The sequence below is a fragment of the Blennius ocellaris genome, assembly GCF_963422515.1.
Source record: "Blennius ocellaris genome assembly, chromosome: 16".
Lineage (NCBI taxonomy): Eukaryota > Metazoa > Chordata > Actinopteri > Blenniiformes > Blenniidae > Blennius > Blennius ocellaris.
In genome coordinates this window covers 26,754,252-26,776,542 of record NC_137665.1, presented here as the reverse complement: position 1 = coordinate 26,776,542, position 22,291 = coordinate 26,754,252, and the positions used below count along the sequence as shown (strand labels likewise).

At 48.9% G+C, this 22,291-nt stretch overlaps 1 protein-coding gene across 1 annotated transcript in view; it reads left to right on the top strand.

Moving 5' to 3' along the window:
• radil2a (Ras association and DIL domains 2a) overlaps nucleotides 1–22,291 on the top strand; it is a 60,069-nt gene that overhangs the window by 36,948 nt on the left and 830 nt on the right. The window contains exons 11-16 of the mRNA XM_080510847.1: nucleotides 3,855–3,999; nucleotides 4,389–4,552; nucleotides 4,621–4,945; nucleotides 10,431–10,549; nucleotides 10,626–10,765; nucleotides 21,361–22,291. The exon at nucleotides 21,361–22,291 is cut by the window's right edge and continues 830 nt beyond it. Of these exons, the coding sequence (XP_080366973.1) occupies nucleotides 3,855–3,999; nucleotides 4,389–4,552; nucleotides 4,621–4,945; nucleotides 10,431–10,549; nucleotides 10,626–10,765; nucleotides 21,361–21,499 (1,032 nt within the window). The 3' untranslated portion in view covers nucleotides 21,500–22,291. The remainder of the gene's footprint in view (nucleotides 1–3,854; nucleotides 4,000–4,388; nucleotides 4,553–4,620; nucleotides 4,946–10,430; nucleotides 10,550–10,625; nucleotides 10,766–21,360) is intronic.

Below are 22,291 nucleotides of genomic sequence, written 5' to 3'. Positions count from 1 at the left end.
CTCTACCTCTCTCTCTTCATCTCTCTCTACCACTCTCTACCACTCTTCATCTCTACCTCTCTCTCTTCATCTCTCTACCTCTCTCTCTACCTCTCTCTACCACTCTACCTCTCTCTCTTCATCTCCCTCTACCTCTCTCTACCACTCTCTTTACCTCTCTCTACCACTCTACCTCTCTCTCTACCTCTCTCTCTACCACTCTACCTCTCTCTCTACCACTCTACATCTCTCTCTTCATCTCTCTCTACCACTCTACTTCTCTCCATCTCTCTCTTCCACTCTACCTCTCTCTACCTCTCTCTCTTCATCTCTCTACCTCTCCCTCCACCTGTCTCTCTACCTCTCTCTACCACTCTACCTCTCTCTCTTCATCTCTCTCTACCTCTCTCTCTACCACTCTACCTCTCTCTACCTCTATCGTTTCATCTCTCTACCTCTCCCTCCACCTGTCTCTCTACCTCTCTCTACCTCTCTCTCTTCATCTCTCTCTACCACTGTACCTCTCTCTACACCTCTCTACCTCTCTCTACCTCTCTCTCTACACTCTACCTCTCTCTACCTCTCTACCTCTCTACCTCTCTCTCTCTACCTCTCTCTCTTCATCTCTCTCTACCACTCTACCTTCCCTCCACCTGTCTCTCTACCTCTCTCTACCTCTCTACCTCTCTCTCTACCTCTCTACCTCTCTCTCTACCACTCTACCTCTCTCTCCTCCTGTCTCTCTACCTCTCTTTACCTCTCTCTCTACCTCTCTCTACCTCTCTCTTCATCTCTCTCTACCGCTCTCTACCTCTCTCTTCATCTCTCTCTACCTCTCTCACCCTCTCTCTACCTAGACCAGGATCTGTTTCTTGCCGATTACCTGAATCAAGGTTTGTAACTCCTCATCCAATCTCTCTCTCTGTCTTCCCTCTCCTCTCCTCTCCTCTCCTCTCCTATCAATATATCTGTCTGTCTTCCCTCTCCTCTCCTCTATCCTCTCCCCTCCTCTCCTCTCTTCTATCCACCCAATCTCTCTCTCTGTCTTCCCTCTCCTCTCCTCTCCTCTCCTCTATCCTCTCCTATCCTCTCCTCTATCCTCCCAATATATCTGTCTGTCTTCCCTCTCCTCTCCTCTATCCTCTCCCCTCCTCTCCTCTCTTCTATCCACCCAATCTCTCTCTGTCTTCCCTCTCCTCTCCTCTCCTCTCCTCTATCCTCTCCTATCCTCTCCTCTATCCTCCCAATATATCTGTCTATCTTCCCTCTCCTCTCCTCTCTTCTATCCACCCAACCTCTCTCTCTGTCTTCCCTCTCCTCTCCTCTCCTCTCCTCTCCTCTATCCTCTCCTCTCCTCTCCTCTATCCTCCCAATATATCTGTCTGTCTTCCCTCTCCTCTCCTCTATCCTCTCCTCTCCTCTCTTCTATCCACCCAACCTCTCTCTCTGTCTTCCCTCTCCTCTCCCATCCTCTCCTCTCCTCTCCTCTCCTCTCCTCTCCTCTCCTCTGACTCTGGTTTCTACAAAGGTTCTCCTGTTAGAGGAGTTTTTCTTTCCACAGTCACAAACACACCTGCTGCTCATGTGGATGTTGAGCTTTTCTATTTTCTCTGTTAAAAGCACATTGGAATGACTGTGTTGTGTTTGGTGCTATATAAATAAAGTTGAATTGAATTGTGATGAAGATAAAATATTAAGTACTAGAAATCAAAAACAAACAAAAGTATTCACAAAAGTAGAACTAAAAGTGGCATTAACCAGGGCCCATTTACACTGCAAGGATTGATTCCAAATCAAAAGGTATTGTGTTTGCTTCCCTGTTTACACAACATCACTGAAAATACAACTTTACGAAAACACCTGGGCTCCGTCATCGCCATGGAAATGGGGGGAGAACTGCTCATGATTCCTGCTCACCACAGCCATAGTAACTAGAAGTTCTGCACATGCTCAGTAAAACCAATCACAACAATGTTTCCTCTGTAGTCTCACAGAGGTATTTGGTACTTTTATTTTGACAGTCACCGTAATAATAATCCACATTGGTGGTCTGTCCACTAGAATGTCCTTGTTCTCCCATTGTTAATGTGTAGAACTCATTGTTCTCTGCTTTATGTGTGTGGGTGCATGTATGTGTGGTTTCAGTACTAAACAACAGTCCAATAGTGACATGTCAACGACATCATTTCCTGAAACATGGTGCACCCCTCCATAACGACCAGTCCCCCCATAACGACCAGTCCCCCCCCATAACGACCAGTCCCCCTCATAGAAACCAGTCCCCCCCCAAAACGACCAGTCCTCCAACATAACGACCAGTCCCCCCATAACGACCAGTCCCCCCATAACAACCAGTCCCCTCCATAATGACCAGTCCCCCTCCATAACGACCAGTCCCCCTCCATAACGACCAGTCCCCCTCCATTACGACCAGTCCCCCTCCATAACGACCAGTCCCCCCATAACGACCAGTCCCCCCATAACGACCAGTCCCCCTGCATAACGACCAGTCCCCCCATAACGACCAGTCCCCCTCCATAACGACCAGTCCCCCCCATAACGACCAGTCCCTCTCCATAACGACCAGTCCCCCATAACAACAATTCCCCCTCCATAACGACCAGTCCCCTCCATAACAACCAGTCCCCCCATAACGACCAGTCCCCCCCCATAACGACCAGTCCCCCTCCATAACGACCAGTCCCCCCCATAACGACCAGTCCTTCAATGTGTCCTGAAGCCCAGTGGTGACTCACATCACTTTTACTTTGTCAATCGTCACTGAGCGAAGTGGTACCTCTGCTCTCCTTCAACCACCTTGCTTATGTGCTCTGTGCCCCCCCAGTAATCACCCCCAGTAATCACCCCCAGTAATCACCCCCAGTAATTCACCCCCAGTAATTCACCCCCAGTAATCACCCCCAGTAATTCACCCCCAGTCATTCCCCCCAGTTATCCCCCCCCAGTCATTCCCCCAGTTATTGCCCCCCAGTCATTCCCCCCAGTCATTCCCCCCAGTCATTCCCCCCAGTTATTCCCCCCAGTTTATCCCCCCCAGATATTCCGCCCCCCGTTATTCCCCCCCAGTCATTACCCCCAGTTATTCCCCCCCAGTTATTCCCCCCCAGTTTTTCCCCCCCAGTGATCCCCCCCAGTCATTCCCCCACTTATTCCCCCCAGTTTTTCCCCCCCAGTTATTCCCCCCCAGTCATTCCCCCCCAGTCATTCCCCCCAGTTATTCCCCCCCAGTCATCCCCCCCAGTCACCCCCCCAGTCATCCCCCCGAGTCATCGCCCCCAGTCATCGCCCCCAGTCATCGCCCCCAGTCATCGCCCCCAGTCATCCCCCCCAGTTATTTGCAGCTGAAACTCGTGGCTTCCTGAAGGTAGAAGTAGGTTAACAAGGTGTTTCTCGCCCTCCTCTGTGGTTGACACCTATTTTCTGGCTTCTTAGCTCTCAGCTCGTCAGACTGTCGTCTGACTCACCTGGTCCTTGCTGCAACCAGATCCAATCACAACCACCCTCACCCCCTCACAATAACCCCCACAATGACGGATTTGATGGATGGAGTAGACATGTGGAATTGTTTTCAATCATTTATTCATAGATAATTGCACTAATAAATAACTTCAGGTTGAATACCAAGAAACACAAACATACAGTGAAATTTATTTCAGTATTTAAAAACAGTTTGTGTTTTTTTGCGTGGGGTTTCCTTCTCCTCCAGGATTTTTTCCACCGACAGTCTAAAAAAACTGTCTGAAGTTAATGAGTGACATTACGTTTGTGGTGGGTGGGAATCTGCTGGCGTCTCTGGTTTCCACGTCACGTGATGAGAGGTGTAGAGTGTGCGGTCATTGTCTGCCGTCCTGCAGGCGTCGTGGACGTCTCTCAGGATGGAGTTTGCAGCTCTGAAGCCCGCCCAGCTCCACCACATGTTGAAGGAGTACAGCTGTGGGCGGGGCTGCCTGGCCGGGTGGAGCCCCACACCAGAGGACACGGAGGACGCTGTCAGGACGGGTGAGCGGGCCGGCGGGTCATTAAACGCCACGTTTAGAGGGTTTCAGCATCGCCTCTTATTCATGCACACGTAAAAACCATAAAAACACACAAGTCTTCTTCTGTGGTGGTAAATCTGTTTCCCATAAAGAGGACGTAAGCAAAGGGTGGCTTCTAAAATATGAAAGCCCTCTAAGAGCTGAAACACACAGCCCTTTATGGACGTCTACTCCAATCAGGAAACACCCTCCACACACACACACACACACACACACACACACACACACACACACACACACACACACTAGTCTCAACGTGGCTTTAACCCAGAAGCTTCAGTCAAACTGCTGGAAGCAGTGAGAGAGTGGCTCCTGTGTGATGGGTGAGAACAGACTCTACTTCCTCCTCAGCGGACATCCTGGAGAGCTTTGACAGCCACCCCCCCCTCACCCTGCCCAGCAGCTCCTTCCATTTGGAGTTGGGTCAGTCCGTGGACCCGTGTCTGTTCCAGCCGCTGGCCCAGCTGCAGGACTTCATCCTCCATGAAGCCCGCCCGGGAGGCCAGTCGCAGCAGGTGACGAGCCGCCCGAGGCAGAAGGCAGGAGGCGTCTGCTAGTCATTAACCTCCTCCGTCCCAAACAGGCCCCCAACACCCTGTTTGCAACCTCGCCATCCGCCACAGTGCCGCCGGTCCCCGGCCAGCAGGGGGCCGCTGAGTCCCAGGAGCCCGAACCGGCGGCGGGTCATGGGTCGCATGGGAACCTGAGCAGCTGCCAGGCCGTCCTCACACAGAAGCTGGAGAGCCTGGAGCTGCAGACTGCCCTGCCGAGACAGGCCCACCTGGGCCACCACAGGAGCCTGGCCCTGGACCCGTCCTGCCTGCTCACGCCACCCAACACGCCGCAGGCCATGGAGCTGTCGCAGCTGGAGGCCGCCCTGCAGGAGGCCACCCGCCATCTGCAGAGAGGTACCCTCACCCTGTCATAGCCCTCACCCTGTCATAACCCTCACCCTGTCATAATCCTCACCCTGTCATAGCCCTCACCCTGTCATAGCCCTCACCCTGTCATAATCCTCGCCCTGTCATAATCCTCACCCTGTCATAATCCTCACCCTGTCAGTAGCCCTTACCCTGTCAGTAACCCTCACCCTGTCATAGCCCTCACCCTGTCAGTAGCCCTCACCCTGTCATAACCCTCACCCTGTCATAACCCTCACCCTGTCAATAACCCTCAACCTGTCATAACCCTCACCCTGTCAGTAACCCTAACCCTGTCATAATCCTCACCCTGTCATAACCCTCACCCTGTCAGTAGCCCTAGCCCTGTCATAATCCTCGCCCTGTCATAACCCTCGCCCTGTCATAACCCTCGCCCTGTCATAATCCTCGCCCTGTCATAATCATCGCCCTGTCATAATCCTCGCCCTGTCAGTAACCCTCACCCTGTCATAACCCTCACCCTGTCATAGCCCTCACCCTGTCATAGCCCTCACCCTGTCATAACCCTCACCCCATTAGTATACACACACACCAACACACACTCATCTGGACGCTTCGTGGCCTAAATTGTCAGATTGAGTCCTTTCAGGGCTCCTTGTGTTTCGGGTCCTAAAAGTTTCGGGTCCTAAAAGTTTCGGGTTTCTTTTCTTTGAACAACAGAAATGGTTTTGAAACTCCGTCTCAAGATTAAAACGTGATCCTCAGACTTCACCTGAAATACGACAAAACATGAGAAAACGCTTGAAAGGAGCAGAGTCATGGCGTCACCTTCACACAGCCAGTTCTGATCCAGACGAAACGACTCGCTCTGATTCAGACAAAAACGACTCGCTCTGATCCAGACGAAACGACTCTCTCTGATCCAGACGAAACGACTCGCTCTGATCCAGACGAAACGACTCGCTCTGATCCAGACGAAGCGACTCGCTCTGATCCAGACGAAGCGACTCTCTCTGATCCAGACGAAACAACTCGCTCTGATCCAGACGAAGCAACTCTCTCTGATGCACACGAAGCGACTCTCTCTGATGCAGACAAAGCGACTCTCTCTGATCCAGACAAAAAGACTCTCTCATATCCAGACAAAATGACTCTCTCTGATCCAGACGAAAAGACTCGCTCTGATCCAGACAAATCGACTCTCTCTGATCCAGACGAAAAGACTCTCTCTGATCCAGACTAAACAACTCGCTCTGATCCAGACGAAGCGACTCGTGTTCAGCCGGTTCCTGACCTCGGCCTCCTCCCACTGACTTGACTCTTAAAGAAAGTATTTAGTGAGTTGACCTGGAGGACCGGCTGCATATTTGTCCCCACGTCCACATGAAAGAACCCCTGCTCTTCCTCTTCCTCCTTCATCTTTTCCTGACTGGAGAGCTCAGGAATGTGCAGCGCAGGGCGGCTTCATTCTGCAGAGGAAGGAGCTCTTCCTCTCCCACCTCCATTGTTCAGCCTCCATCGTGAGGTCATGAGCAGGAGTCATAGGGCGTCTCCACAAAACCACCACTTCTTATTTCATGAGAAGGGCAGAAAAATTATTAATTATTGTTGTACATGACTTTAAAGCTCCTAAAACATTTCAATGCATTATTTAATTCAGCCCTATGCTAGTAAATGGTAGGAAAAAAGAGAAAATGATGCAAAAACAAAATGTAAATTTCCCGTTGTTAAATGGACTTAAACATCTTTCAACTCGAGGACGCATTTTGATGTTGCGTTAGCATCACATTTCTCCTGTTATCCCCAGCCAGTGGTGTTCCCCAGGGTTTCATCATGGGCCCGTCTATGTTTTATTCTTTCACTGGAGAGCACTTTCATTTAAAGGAAATCCTCATTTGTTTTTATCGAGCAGTAAGCTTAATTATCACACAGTCGACTAAGTAGTCCAGTGTGTAGCCTGTACTCCATCAATCAGAATTACTTTATAATTTATCAGTAGCATTAATTTTAGGTGTTCCATCTTTGATTTGAATCATCCGTGAAGTTCCTCCGCAGGGTTTCTGCTGTTTGAACGTTCAGGTCTAAGTGTTGGATTTAAGTAATAAAGCATAACTCTTTTGGCATTCCTCAAGGTTTTGTAATGGGCCAATTTTTATTTCGCTTCGCCTTTACTGGGGTCATTATTTCAACACAAATCACTTTTTTTTTTCTTGAGGATGGAGTGTTCGGATCGAGGTGTCTGTCGGCTTTTCTTTTCAGGAACAGGAAGGCTGCCACGTTCAGTCAGAGTAGAACAAACAACTCCGTTTTCATTGTAACCGTTTATCGTGATTTGTTGTTTCTTAGTTGAAATGTTCTCCTCCACCCACCGCATGATCAGGTTTAGTGAACTTCCTGGGATCTGAAGCACACCTTCAGAAACACTCTGAATCTACCCCAATGCCCCCACCCCTCCACCAAAGGATTTTCAGCTGCTCTTAATCAGACTTCTTTCTCTTCCAAGGCTTTTAACAGAAGTCTTTACTGAAGCCCTGAGGAGGATTACTGCCACTTGGGCCATCTGCTCTGCTCTCTGCAAGCCTGTCCTCCTAAAGCCCCACCTGCACTCTTAATTAATCGCTTTGCTTTTAAACTTAATCTCTGAGTCTGAAACGTTAAAGAATGAGCATGATAAATTACAAATAATTTTTAAAATATTGGGTTTTTTTTAAGCAGTTTCTTTAAACATCAAATTGAAAAGGACAAATTCAAGATTTTTATTTCAATTTTCAAAACATATTTTTTTCATCTTTCCTAAATGTGAAAAATCTGCATTATTTATGATATTCATTCACCTTGATAGATTTTTAAAAGTAATTTTGATTAATGTCAAATGATATCTGATCAATATGTGCTGAAAACTCCCAGAATGAGAGGATAACTGGTGAAATCTTCAACATTTGATCTCATATCTGTAAGAAAACATCAGAAAATACTGAAACCCACAAGAAAAGTATTATTTTCTTGGACAAACAATCACAGAAAACTGAATCATTCTAGTGAATTACAATGAATGAAAAGAAAAATTGCAAATAGTCTCATTTCAAGTGGAAAACTAATATTTTGTACATTTTCATGACAAAAAAAATCTGATCCTCGTAGCGGGTCACTCCGTCAAGCTCCTGGATCCTCTGGTCGGCCGTCACCTCGTAGCAGGTAACTCGGGATGGTACCTTTCACATTTGAACCATTATGGCACCGAAATCTGGTACTCAACGGCACCAATTTTCGGTATTTTTCTGTGTTATGTCATAATAAATGCCAATGTGTTTTATTGTAAAATAAATTATCAAAATAAAATTTCTATTTAACATTTATTTCTCAACATGTAAACGTTAACAAATATATCAAAACAACATACAACTGCTTGTATTCTAATATCTGTAATTGTTTCACAAACCTTAACATGAAAACCATTTTACTACAACGGTGTATTTTCTTAATAATGCACAAATTCAAACCAGCTCCACGTCCAAACATTGTTCTGGTAGATCTATGATGGAGGATCTTGGAACCATCTAAATCACCTACTCTTCCACTGCCTCAGTCACAAGGATGCCTTTAGGTACCAAAACATGGTACTGTTTGATTTGACCTGAATCGGTACTCACTAGTACCAATGGAATTTGGTGGGTTCTTATAGAAGTACCGTATTCGGTTCCCATCCCTACAGGGTCGTTCCGTCTCAGTCCTGAATCCTCTGCATGTGGTCATCACATGGCGGGGTAGATTTCTGTGCCTCCATCTCTGTTCCTTAACGTTCGTGTTCTTGTTGCATTCTTAATTGAACTGTTATGGACTCCGTTCTCGTCGAGTGACGTCACACCCTGGCCAATCAGTGGCCTCCAAAATCCTGAAACTTTCAACAATTGGACATAAAAATCTTTCTCAAAAGTCTCATTCAGTCCACCTGTCAAGGTGTGGCCACCCGGCTCGGCCTCGCTGTGGGGGGGTGTTTGGGTGTTGGCGCCCCCCTTGTTATTTCCCCAGTTTGCTAATCCTTTAATCTGAGCAGAGGAGCTGCAGCGAGGTGCTGATGTCAGGAGAGAAAAGAGTTGCGGCCGGTCCGTCATGGGAATTTCCAGCCGGGTTGTTGTGTGGAATCTTAATCGGTTGCTCATTGTTCAGGGCCGTCCTGTATGGGGGGCAGCAGGGTGCATGCTGGGAAATGGACCCTGGGGGGGACTGGTTCCATTTACTATTATTAATGCTACTGTTTCAGGATGCACCAAGTACGTATTTATGTTAGGCTATGCGACAACAATTATCATAAACTCAGTTTATTGAACTTTGATGAAACAAAATAACATTTAGGAAGGAACATTTACATGCTAGACTAACCTTTGCATGCTATGCTATCCTCCCTCCACAAGGCTGACTTTTACATGCTAGGCTAACCTCCTCCACAAAGCTAAGCTTTGCATGCTATGCTATCCTCCCTCCAGAAGGCTAACTTTTACATGCTAGGCAAACCTCCTCCACAAAGCTAAGCTTTACATGCTAGGTTAACCTCCTCCACAAAGCTAAGCTTTACATGCTAGGCTAACCTCCTCCACAAAGCTAAGCTTTACATGCTAGGCTAACCTCCTCCACAAAGCTAAGCTTTGCATGCTATGCTATCCTCCCTCCACAAGGCTGACTTTTACATGCTAGGCTAACCTCCGCCACAAAGCTAAGCTTTGCATGCTATGCTATCCCCCCTCCACAAGGCTAACTTTTACATGCTAGGCTAACCTCCTCCACAAAGCTAAGCTTTACATGCTAGGCTAACCTCCTCCACAAAGCTAAGCTTTACATGCTAGGCTAACCTCCTCCACAAAGCTATGCTTTGCATGCTATGCTATCCTCCCTCCACAAGGCTGACTTTTACATGCTAGGCTAACCTCCTCCACAAAGCTAAGCTTTGCATGCTATGCTATCCTCCCTCCACAAGGCTGACTTTTACATGCGAGGCTAACCTACTCCACAAAGCTAAGCTTTGCATGTTATGCTATCCTCCTTCCACAAGGCTAACTTTTACATGCTAGGCTAACCTCCCTCCCAAAGCTAAGCTTTGCATGCTAGGCTAACCTCCCTCCACAAGGCTAACTTTTACATGCTAGGCTAGCCTCCTCCACAAAGCTAAGCTTTGCATACTAGGCTAACCTCCCTCCACAAGGCTAACTTTTACATGCTAGGCTAACCTCCCTCCCAAAGCTAAGCTTTGCATGCTAGGCTAACCTCCCTCCACAAGGCTAACTTTTACATGCTAGGCTAACCTCCACAAAGCTATGCTTTGCATGCTAGGCTAACCTAGCTCCACAAGGCTAACTTTTACATGATAGGCTAACCTTTACATGCTATGCTGAAGTAATGTTGTCAAACACAGACTGAGTATCACCGTGTTGACTGAGGTTCGGTTTCCCCGGAAGTTCGAATATATTTTTCCAACTGAAGACGACGCAAACGTTGAATGTTTTGTTTCTGTGTTGAGCGGGAGGACGAACGGACTGGAGGACTGGAGTGGCCGAGGAAACAGCAGAAGACGAAGTGTTTGTTGTGGAGCTTCATCGAGGACCTCACGGCCTCGGCCTGGCGCTCGTCGATGGAACGGTACGATAAACAAATCAGTTGCTCACTTACGAAGGTTTTGCAGCTCGATGATCCAGGAATATTTCTGCTGTTGTAGAAAACGGCACTGAAGATGAGCGGGATTTTTGTGAAGTCGGTGGTTCCCCACTCTCCGGCCGCTCGCTGCAGGAAGCTCCAGACAGGACACCGGATTCTGGCCATTAACGGAATCAGTCTGGTGGGGATGGACTACAACACGTGAGTCTGCACAACTCTATTCCAACTGAACTGACAGTGCTCCACCTACAGTCAACTCTTCAGTTTGGTTCTGTTCTGTCATTTCACATGAAATACAAGAAATGAGGCAAACTGGAGTTGTTCTAATTGTTAAAATAAATTTAAGTCCTAAATGGCTTAAGACTTTTCACAGTATTTGAATAAAATAATCAAAGTGTCATATTCCATCATGTCAGTGAATTCTTTTAACAGAATATAACATTTTAAATCTTTTCACGTCACACTTCTATGAAAATATGTAGAACCATGAAAAAGGACGGATTCAACATTTTAACTCCCTTAAGTCCAAAACAAATTTTTACTTAAAAAAATTTTTTTTTATTTAATCTTTTTTTAAATCAAACACATCCAAAATGAAGAAAAACAACATTTTAGCTTTTTAAAGTCAAACATCAAATTTTTTACATCTTGTCAAAAACATGAAAAGTTTTAAGTTTTTAAATTAAAAATACATAAAAAAATGTATTTCCTAAAGTCAAAAACATTAAGATTTTTGAAATAAAGAAAACATTAAAGGTTATTATTCTTAAAATCAAATAGTTTTAGAACAAATGTTAACTAAGTAAACTTTATTTGTATAGCACTTTTCACAGATGGCTGTGACAAAGTGCTTCACGGGTGTAGGTAAATCTAAAGGATCATGTGATCGGGTACAAAGTTTAAGAAGTAGGGATGGTCCGATCAGGTTTCTATATCAATCCAGTGAGCTGTTAAACTCAGCATTGCTCCATACAGTGGGGAGAACAAGTATTTGATACACTGCTGATTTTTGAAGTTTTCCCACTTACAAAGCATGTAGAGGTGTGTAATTTGTATCAAAGGTACTCTTCAACTGTGAGGGACACAATCTAAAACAAAAATGCAGAAAATCACATTGGATGATTTTTAAATAATTAATTGCCATTGCATTGCATGACAAGTATTTGATACATCAGACAAACAGAACTCAATATTTGGTACAGAAACCTTTGTTTGCAATTCCAGAGATCAGACGTCTCCCCCTTGAACTGCAGCCTTATCGTGGTGGGGGAGTTTGAGCACCCGAATGACCCTCGGAGCTATGTTGTCAGGGGGCTTGCCCCCCCAGTAGGGTCTCCCAAGGCAAACAGGTCCTAGGCAACCGGTCAGACTAAAAGCAGTTCAACACACCCCAATGAACACACATAAGAGGAGCACGGAGACGTCGCCCAGATTGGCGCAGCCGGGGCCTCACCCTGGAGCCAGGCCTGGGGTGGAGGCTCGCACGCGAGCGCCTGGTGGCCGGGTTCTTGCCCGCGGGACTCGGCCGGGCTCAGCCCGAACGGACGACGCGGGCCCCTCCTCCTCATCCTCCTGTGGGCCCACCACCTACAGAGGCTGCCGTAGGGTTGGGTGTAGTGTGGATTGGGTGGCAGTCGACGGCAGGGGCCTCGACGACCCGATCCCCGGACACAGACTCTGGCTTTTGGGACATGGAATGTGACCTCGCTGGGGGGGAAGGAGCCTGAGCTTGTGCAGGAGGTTGAGAGATACCGTCTAGATATAGTCGGGCTCACCTCCACTCACAACTTGGACTCTGGAACCCAGCACCTCGACAGGGGCTGGATACTCCACTGCTCTGGAGTTGCCCGGAGTGTAAGGCGGCGGGCTGGAGTGGGCTTGCTGATTGCTCCACAGTCAGCCGCCATGTGTTGGAGTTCATCCCGGTGAACGAGAGGGTTGCGTCCCTACACCTTCAAGTAGAGGAATGGTCTCTGACTGTTGTCTCGGCCTATGCACCGAACAGCAGTTCAGAGTACCCAACCTTCTTGGAGTCCCTGGGAGGGGTGCTGGATAGTGCCCCAACTGGGGACTCCATTGTTCTTCTGGGGGACTTCAACGCCCACGTGGACAATGACAGTGAGACTTGGAAGGGGGTGATTGGGAGGAACGGCCTCCCCGATCTGAACCCGAGTGGTGTTCTGTTATTGGACTTCTGTGCCAGTCACAGTTTGTCCATAACGAACACCATGTTCGAGAACAGGGGTGTCCATAAGTGCACGTGGCACCAGGACACCCTAGGCCGGAGGTCAATGATGGACTTTGTGGTCGTGTCATCTGATCTCCGGTCACGTGTCTTGGACACTCGGGTAAAGAGAGGGGCACAGCTGTCAACTGATCACCACCTGGTGGTGAGTTGGATGCGCTGGACTGGGAGGAGGCCGGATAGACTCGGCAGGCCCAAACGTGTTATGAGGGTTTGCTGGGAACAGCTGGCCGAGCCCTCCGTCTGGGCAGTCTTCAACTCCCACCTCCGGGAGAGCTTCTCACGGATCCCGAGGGAGGTTGGAGACATTGAGTCTGAGTGGACCATGTTCTCCACTTCCATTGTCGAAGCTGCTGCTCGGAGCTGTGGCTGCAGGGTCTCTGGCGTCTGTCATGGCCGTAACCCCGGAACCCGGTGGTGGAAACCGGAAGTAAGGGATGCCGTCAAGCTGAAGAAGGAGTCCTATCGGGCACTGTTAGCTCATAGGACTCCCGAGGCAATCGACAGGTACCGGCAGGCCAAGCGAGCTGCAGCCCGGGCTGTGGTGGAGGCAAAAACTCTGTCTGGGAGGAGTTCGGAGAGGCCATGGAGGAGTACTTTTGGTCGGCCCCGAGGAAATTCTGGCAAACCGTCCGGCGCCTTAGGCGGGGGAAGCAGTTCTCCACCAACACTGTTTACAGTGTAGTTGGGGAATGTTGACCTCAACTGGGGATGTCGTCGGGCGGTGGAAGGAATACTTCGAGGACCTCCTCAATCCCACCACCACCTCTTCCGTTGAGGAAGCAGAGGCTGGGTTCTCAGAGGTGGACTCGTCCATTTCCAACTTCCAAGCTGAAGTCACCGAGGTTGTTGCTAAGCTCCTCGGTGGCAAGGCACCGGGAGTGGATGAGATTTGCCCAGAGTTCCTTAAGTCTCTGGACGTGCAGGGACTGCCGTGGCTGACTCGTTTCTGCAACATTGGGTGGCGGGCGGGGACAGTACCTCTGGACTGGCAGACCGGGGTGGTGGTCCCTCTCTTCAAGAAGGGGGATCGGAGGGTGTGGTCCAACTACAGAGGGATCACACTCCTCAGCCTCCCCGGGAAAGTCTATTCCAGGGTACTGGAGAGGAGGGTCCGGCCGTTAGTCAAACCTCAGTTCCAAGAGGAACAATGCGGTTTTCGTCCTGGTGGTGGAACACTGGACCAGCTCTATACCATATAGACATATCTATACTATATGTCCTACCCAGATATTTTTATATTTGTATATTTGTATATTTTTATTCCCTACTTTTATATTCTATTCTATTGTATTTTATAACATTCCTAGGTACCAGAATGCTGCAACAAAACAATTTCCCTTCGGGGATGAATAAAGCTAGCTAGCTAGCTATCTATCTATCTATCTATCTATCTATCTATCTATCTATCTATCTATCTATCTATCTATCTATCTATCTATCTATCTATCTATCTATCTATCTATCTATCTATCTATCTATCTATCTATCTATCTATCTATCTATCTATCTATCTATCTATCTATCTATCTATCTATCTATCTATCTATCTATCTATCTATCTATCTCCTCCACCAGGTTCTCCTGGTGGTGGAACACTGGACCAGCTCTAGACCCTCCACCAGGTGCTCCTGATGGTGGAACACTGGACCAGCTCTAGACCCTCCACCAGGTGCTCCTGATGGTGGAACACTGGACCAGCTCTATACCCTCCACCAGGTTCTCCTGATGGTGGAACACTGGACCAGCTCTATACCCTCCACCAGGTTCTCCTGATGGTGGAACACTGGACCAGCTCTATACCCTCCACCAGGTTCTCCTGATGGTGGAACACTGGACCAGCTCTATACCCTCCACCAGGTTCTCCTGATGGTGGAACACTGGACCAGCTCTATACCCTCCACCAGGTGCTTGAGGGTTCATGGGAGTTCACCCAACCAGTCCACATGTGTTTTGTGGACCTGGAGAAGGCGTTCGACTGCGTCCCTCGAGATGTCCTGTGGGGGGTGCTCCGGGAGTATGGAGTCCAGGGTCCCTTGTTAAGGGCTGTTCGGTCCTTGTAGGCCCAGAGTAGGAGTTTGGTTCACATTGCCGTTAGTAAGTCGGACCTGTTCCCAGTGCACGTTGGCCTCCAGCAGTGGTGTCCTTTATCACCGATTCTGTTCATCATATATATGGACAAAATTTCTAGGCACAGCCGGGGGCCGGAGGGGGTCCAGTTTGGGGACCACAGGATCTTATCCCTGCTATTTGCAGATGATGTAGTTCTGTTGGCTCCATCAAGCCTGGACCTTCAGCGTGCACTGACACGGTTCACAGCCGAGTGTGAAGCAGCTGGGATGAAGATCAGCACCTTGAAATCCGAGGCCATGGTTCTTGACCGGAAAAAGGTGGCTTGCCCCCTCCAGGTAGGTGGAGTGCCCTTGTCACAGGTGGAGGAGTTCAAGTATCTTGGGGTCTTGTTCACGAGTGGGGGAAGATGGAGCGTGAGATCGACAGGCGGATCGGTGCAGCGTCTGCAGTTATGCAGACGTTGTATTGGTCCGTCGTGGTGAAGAAGGAGCTGAGCCAAAAAGCGAAGCTCTCGATTTACCGGTCGATCTTCGTTCCTACCCTCACCTATGGTCATGAACTATGGGTCATGACCGAAAGAACGAGGTCCTGGATACAAGCGGCTGAAATGAGCTTCCTTCGTAGGGTGGCTGGGTGTCACCCTTAGAGATAGGTGAGGAGCTCAGTCACCCTTTGAGATAGAATGAGGAGCTCAGTCACCCTTAGAGATAGGGTGAGGAGCTCAGTCCCCCATAGAGATAGGGTGAGGAGCTCAGTCCCCCATAGAGATAGGGTGAGGAGCTCAGTCGCCCTTAGAGATAGGGGGAGGAGCTCAGTCGCCCTTAGAGATAGGGGGAGGAGCTCAGTCGCCCTTAGAGATAGGGGGAGGAGCTCAGTCACCCTTAGAGATAGGGGGAGGAGCTCAGTCACCAGGGAGGAGCTCGGAGTAGAGCCGCTGCTCCTCCACATCCAGAGGAACAGCTGAGGTGGCTCGGGCACCTATTTCAGATGCCCCCCGGACGCCTCCCTAGGGAGGTGTTCTGGTCATGTCCCACTGGTAGGAGGCCTCGGGGCAGACCCAGGACACGCTAGAGGGACTATGTCTCTCTATGGCCTGGGAACGCCTTGGGGCGCCACCAGAAGAGCTGGAGGAAGTGTCTGGGGTGAGGGAAGTCTGGACAACTCTGCTCAGACTGCTGCCTCCGCAACCCGGCCCCGGAGAAGCGACAGAAAATGGATGGATGGATGGATGGATGGAGATCAGACGTTTTCTGTAGTTCTTCACCAGGTTTGCACAATCTTCAGCAGGGATTCTGGCCCACTCCTCCATACAGATGTTCTCCAGAGCGTTCAGGTTTTGGGGCTGTCGCTGGGCAACGCGGACTTTCATCTATCTCCAAAGATTTTCTATTGGATTCAGGTCTGGAGACTGGCGAGGCCACTGCAGGACCTTGAGATGCTTCCTACGGAGCCACTCCAGGACCTTGAGATGCTTCCTACGGAGCCACTCCTTAGTTGCGCTGGCTGAGTGTTCCGGGTCGTTGTCATGCTGGAAGACCAGCCACGACCCATCTTCAGTGCTCTTACTGAGGGAAGGAGGTTGTTGGCCCAGATCTCACCATACATGGTTCCATCCATCCTCCCTCAATATAGTCAGTCGTCCCGTCCATTTGAAGAAAAGCATCCTCAAATGATGATGTTTCACCTCCATGCTTCACAGTTGGATGATGTTCTTGGGGTTGCACTCATCCTTCTTTCTCCAAACAGGGTGAGAGGAGTTTAGACCAAATAACTCCACTTTTGTCTCTTCACACCACATGACCTTCTCCCAGTCCTCCTCTGGATCATCCACATGGTCATTGGCAAACTTCAGATGGGCCTTGACATGTCCTGGCTTGAGCAGGAGGACCTTGACATGTTGTCTTGAGTAGGAGGACCTTGACCTGCTAGCTTGAGCAGGAGGACCTTGACATGCTGTCTTGAGCAGGAGGACCTTGACATGCTGGCCTGAGCAGGAGGACCTTGACCTGCTGGCTTGAGCAGGAGGACCTTGACCTGCTGGCTTGAGCAGGAGGACCTTGACATGTTGTCTTGAGCAGGAGGACCTTGACCTGCTAGCTTGAGCAGGAGGACCTTGACATGCTGTCTTGAGCAGGAGGACCTTGTCATGTTGTCTTGAGCAGGAGGACCTTGACATGCTGGCCTGAGCAGGAGGACCTTGACCTGCTGGCTTGAGCAGGAGGACCTTGACATGTTGTTTTGAGCAGGAGGACCTTGACCTGCTAGCTTGAGCAGGAGGACCTTGACATGCTGTCTTGAGCAGGAGGACCTTGTCATGTTGTCTTGAGCAGGAGGACCTTGACATGCTGGCCTGAGCAGGAGGACCTTGACCTGCTGGCTTGAGCAGGAGGACCTTGACATGTTGTCTTGAGCAGGAGGACCTTGACCTGCTAGCTTGAGCAGGAGGACCTTGACATGCTGGCCTGAGCAGGAGGACCTTGACATGTGCTGTCTTGAGCAGGAGGACCTTGACATGTGCTGTCTTGAGCAGGATGACCTTGACATGCTGTCTTGAGCAGGGGGACCTTGACATGCTGTCTTGAGCAGGAGGACCTTGACATGCTGTCTTGAGCAGGGGGACCTTGACCTGCTGTCTTGAGCAGGAGGACCTTGACATGCTGTCTTGAGCAGGGGGACCTTGACATGTTGTCTTGAGTAGGAGGACCTTGACCTGCTGGCTTGAGCAGGGGAACCTTGACATGTTGTCTTGAGCAGGAGGACCTTGACATGCTGTCTTGAGCAGGAGGACCTTGACATGCTGTCTTGAGCAGGGGGACCTTGACATGTGCTGTCTTGAGCAGGAGGACCTTGTGGGCAGTGCAGGACATTAATCCATGACGGCGGAGTGTTACTGATGGTTTTCTTTGAGACGGTGGTCCATCTCACTCCAGGTCATTGACCAGGTCCTGCCGTGTGGTTCTGGGCTCATTCCTCACTGTCCTCATGATCATTGCTGCCCCACGAGGACAGATCTTGCATGGCGCTCCAGAGGGAGATCGACCGTCGTCTTGAACTTCTTCCATTTCCTGATCATTGCAACAACAGTTGTTGCCTTCTCACCAAGCTGCTTCTCTTGTCCTGGAGCCCAGCCTTGTGCAGGTCTACAGTTTATCCCTGATGTCCTTGCACAGCTCTCTGGTCTCGGCCATTGTGGAGAGGTTGGAGTGTGTGGACAGGTGTCTCTTATACAGGTAAGGAGTTCAAACAGGTGCAGTTAATACAGGTAATGAATGGAGAACAGGAGGGCTTCTTAAAGAAGAACTAACATGTCTGTGGGAGCCTCAATTGTTACTGCTTGATAGACGATCAAAAAAGTCTAAAGGAAGTGCATTCCAGGGGGGGCTTTGAAATATCGGTCTCTCTGACTTTTAAAACGGGGACGAGGGACCATCAGCAGGAGCTGCCCAGACCACCTCAGTCCTTCAGCTGGGTTGTAGGGCTTCATTAAGCCGTCCTTTAGGTGGGGGCCTGGCCATGTAGGGTTTGGAAGGGCAGCACCAAGATTTTACATTGGACACGGTACACCAGAAGGAGCCAGTGAAGTGTTGGGATTTATGGTTGGTAATTAGCATTAATAATTACTGTAAGTAATAGATTACTGAAAGTAATTTAGGAAAAATTGGAATTACTAATGAAGTAAACGGTTAGTTACTCATCAGCAACTCTTAGAGTAATTGAGTAATTACTCAAAAGTTAATAAATTATCAAAAATAATTTATTAATGAAAAATTATTAATTTGAATAAATTGATTATTTTTCAAATAGTAATGAATCGTGTATTGTGTATCGTTGTGTATTTATCAACAATAAATACACAATGATTACCAAGAATCGATCAATTCAGTTAAAATGCGTTTATGAACAAAAATGTATTTATTCAAAAATAATTCAGAAATTATTCATTAAAACAACACAATCAAGTAATAACCATCAAACACGGAGATCTTATCTACTAACAGCAAACACTATGTACAAAGAAGAGGGTGTGTGTGTGTGTGTGTGTGTGTGTAAGCCTGAGTGGGGATGTAATGACCACGAGTGTCCACCAGGTGGCGGCGGACCTTGGAGGGTCAGTGTCAGTGGATGTAATGACCACGAGTGTCCACCAGGTGGCGGCGGACCTTGGAGGGTCACTGTGAGTGGGTGCAATGACCTCGAACGGACACTAGGTGGCGGCAGGCGTCTGGTTCGAGGCAGTGACCGTAACGACCACTAGGGGCGCGGCGGCGCACGGAGGGAGAATGCAATGACTCGACGTGTCCACCAAGTGGCGACCTTTCAAGAGATTGCAATCACCCACGCGGCCACCAGAGGCGCTCGGCGCACTCTTTCTGGACGGCGTGACGTCACTGTGCTCGTGCACGGCTCGTGAGCCTGCTTGGAGCGCGCCTGGGGTCTCGTGTCCGAGAAATCCCAGGGACAGTGAACTCCACACGGTCACACAAGCGCATGGAGGACAGCTGTTGTCGAGTTGCGCGATCGTTAGTGAGGAGAGGAGAAGAGAGAAAGGAGGACAGAATCTACTGTGTGTCCAGCTCTGCACACTCTCAGTCTGCACAAGAGTCTAAAAATGAGAGTGAGACAAGATCTAGGCTCCAGGAGCAGAGGGGCAGACTGAGAGAGAGAGAGCTGCACAGTGCGGAGGTTCACGTGAATGGGAATCTAACGCACAGACACAGATTGGTTGAAAATACGGATCAGGTCCCTGAGTTCAACACAATAATAAAACACACAGCAATATTAAAGTCACGTTAATATCATTGCCTGCCCAGACTCTAAGCCTTACTCAGTGGGACGAGGGTGAACGTGCTTCGTGGCCGGTGAAAGTCCGTTGATTTCCCGGCTGCGGGCTGGTTTCTCTGGCGTCCCAGGGAAACAAGCTGAACTGTCTGTGGACAAGGAAAAGTCCACAGGATGATCCCAGGAGTGATCAAGCTTCTTGTGAGAGGGAGAAGAAGCGGGTTCAGGTCGGCATGTGAGGAGTGTGCGGTGGCACTGCCGCACTCAGGATCCAGTGAAGAAGAAGAAAAAAAGGAAAAACAAAAGTAGTTCCACGGTGGTTCTCGGCTCGTCCAGCGAGGTGAAGAACTCCGGCCCGGTCAGCATGTTAACACATGCGGTACTTTGTCTCCGTGCGAAGAGGGGCATCCGTCTTGGAGCACTTTCGACTTGGAAGAGGATTTGTTTCTCTTCGCGGGTGGATTTTACACCGCTGGTTTTGGTTCTGGGTTCCCGCTGGGCTCTGAGCCATGTGGACCAATCCTGAGGGGGGGCTGGTGAGGGAGCTCTTGGGCTGCTGTTGGCCTCCAGTGTTGCACCTAGAAGGGGGAATGACCTGGGGGGGGATCAGGTGGCCAATGGCGAATTTTTCAAGTCCTCAGTATGTGGTCTCTTTGTTCTTACAACGTGGTCCCCCCTCCCCCCTTCCATGAGGTTGAGTGGTCACTGGATGTTGGCTCCAACAGAAGCGATTTTAATACTGGTGTGATATGGGACCTTTTGTTGGTGCTGGTCAACAGCCTGGCAGCAGAGTTCTGGACATACTGGAGGAGAGCCAACTGTTTGTGGTCAAGGCAGGTAAAAAGGCAGTAGTCAAGCCATGAGGACACAAGCGCATGGATGATCATTTCAAGCTCCCCCTGAGACACCATGGGTCTGAGCTTGGCAATATTGCGCAGCTGAAAGAAGCAATTTTTGACCAGCTGTCCTGAATGGTGCTCTCGTGACATAGTTTGGTCAAGTCACTCCAAGATTCCTCAGTTTGGTTTTAATAGAGAGGCCAAGTGTTGTTTGCTAGCGGGGATGGCGCTGTCTGGGGCAATAATAAGCACCTCAGTTTTTTCAGAGTTCAGCTGAAGCCTGTTGTTACTTAACCAATGTTTGACTTGTGCCAAGCAGTTTAGGAGCTCAAGTTGTCTGCTTCAGAGGCCTTAAACGAACAGCACAATTGAAGGTCGTCAGCAAATAGATGGTATGATACATCACTGAACTATTGGATTATCCAACCGAGAGGAAGGATGGACAGCAGAAACAGGATGGGTCCCAGGACAGAGACCTGAGGTACGCCACACTGCAGGTTTTCTGGCTTGGACCTAATGTGGTTGTAAGACACACCGAAACTTTGATCCGTCAGCTCAGGGGAGAACCACTGGAGCACTGGACCTGACAATCCTATCAGGTCCCGCAGCCCGTTCACCAGGACCAGGTGGTGGACTGTGTCGCAGACAGAGGACGGGGACAGTCAGCAGACATCATGATGTCACTGGACACTTCCAGTGGAGCAGTTTCTGTATTGTAAAATAAATCATCTTGTAATTACTTTAAAAACCTCAAACTTCCATTCTAGTTTCATTATTTGAACATGGATGGACAAGAACAGATCTGGGTGTGTGGGGTGTTTGTTTCCTCCACCTCAACCTCTCTGCCATCTCCTCCTCAGCGGGCGGGAGCTGATCCGGGCATCCGGAGACTGTCTGAAGCTGCTGGTGGCCAACATGGAGTCCTTGGGCCCCCAGAGGGCGCCGTCCTCGCTGGAGGTCCGGGGTCCCAGCATCGCCCTACCACAGAAGAAGAACTAAGGACGGTTTTCTCTGACCCAGAAACAAGCTCACCAACCAGGAGTCTTTAAAAAAAACTGAACAAGGTTTTCAATTCCCCTTTAAATATTGTTTTTCATGTTCGTGTATCTCACCTTTTCTGGTTTGTTCATAAAAATAAAGTTTGCTGCTTCGAGCTTCAGACTAAAGAAAAACTGCTCACAGATCTCATTGTTACTCTGGTGACATACCTCACCATTATAGATCTCATTGTTACTCTGGTGACGGACCTCACCATTTTAGATCTCATTGTTACTCTGGTGACAGACCTCACCATTATAGATCTCATTGTTACTCTGGTGACGAACCCCACCATTTTAGATCTCATTGTTACTCTGGTGACATACCTCACCATTATAGATCTCATTGTTACTCTGGTGACGGACCTCACCATTATAGATCTCATTGTTACTCTGGTGACGGACCTCACCATTATAGATCTCATTGTTACTCTGGTGACAGACCTCACCATTATAGATCTCATTGTTACTCTGGTGACAGACCTCACCATTATAGATCTCATTGTTACTCTGGTGACGAACCTCACCATTATAGATCTCATTGTTACTCTGGTGACAGACCTCACCATTATAGATCTCATTGTTACTCTGGTGACGGACCTCACCATTACACCGGTGCTACAGCCAAACATCTTCCACTTTAAATCTGGTTTAGAAAGCAGCTGAAACGTCTAAAGTCTATTTTAAAACGTTGAACGTCAGCTCTCAGTGATATTTAAAGATTTTTAAACTAAAATACTCAGAATTAAAAAAA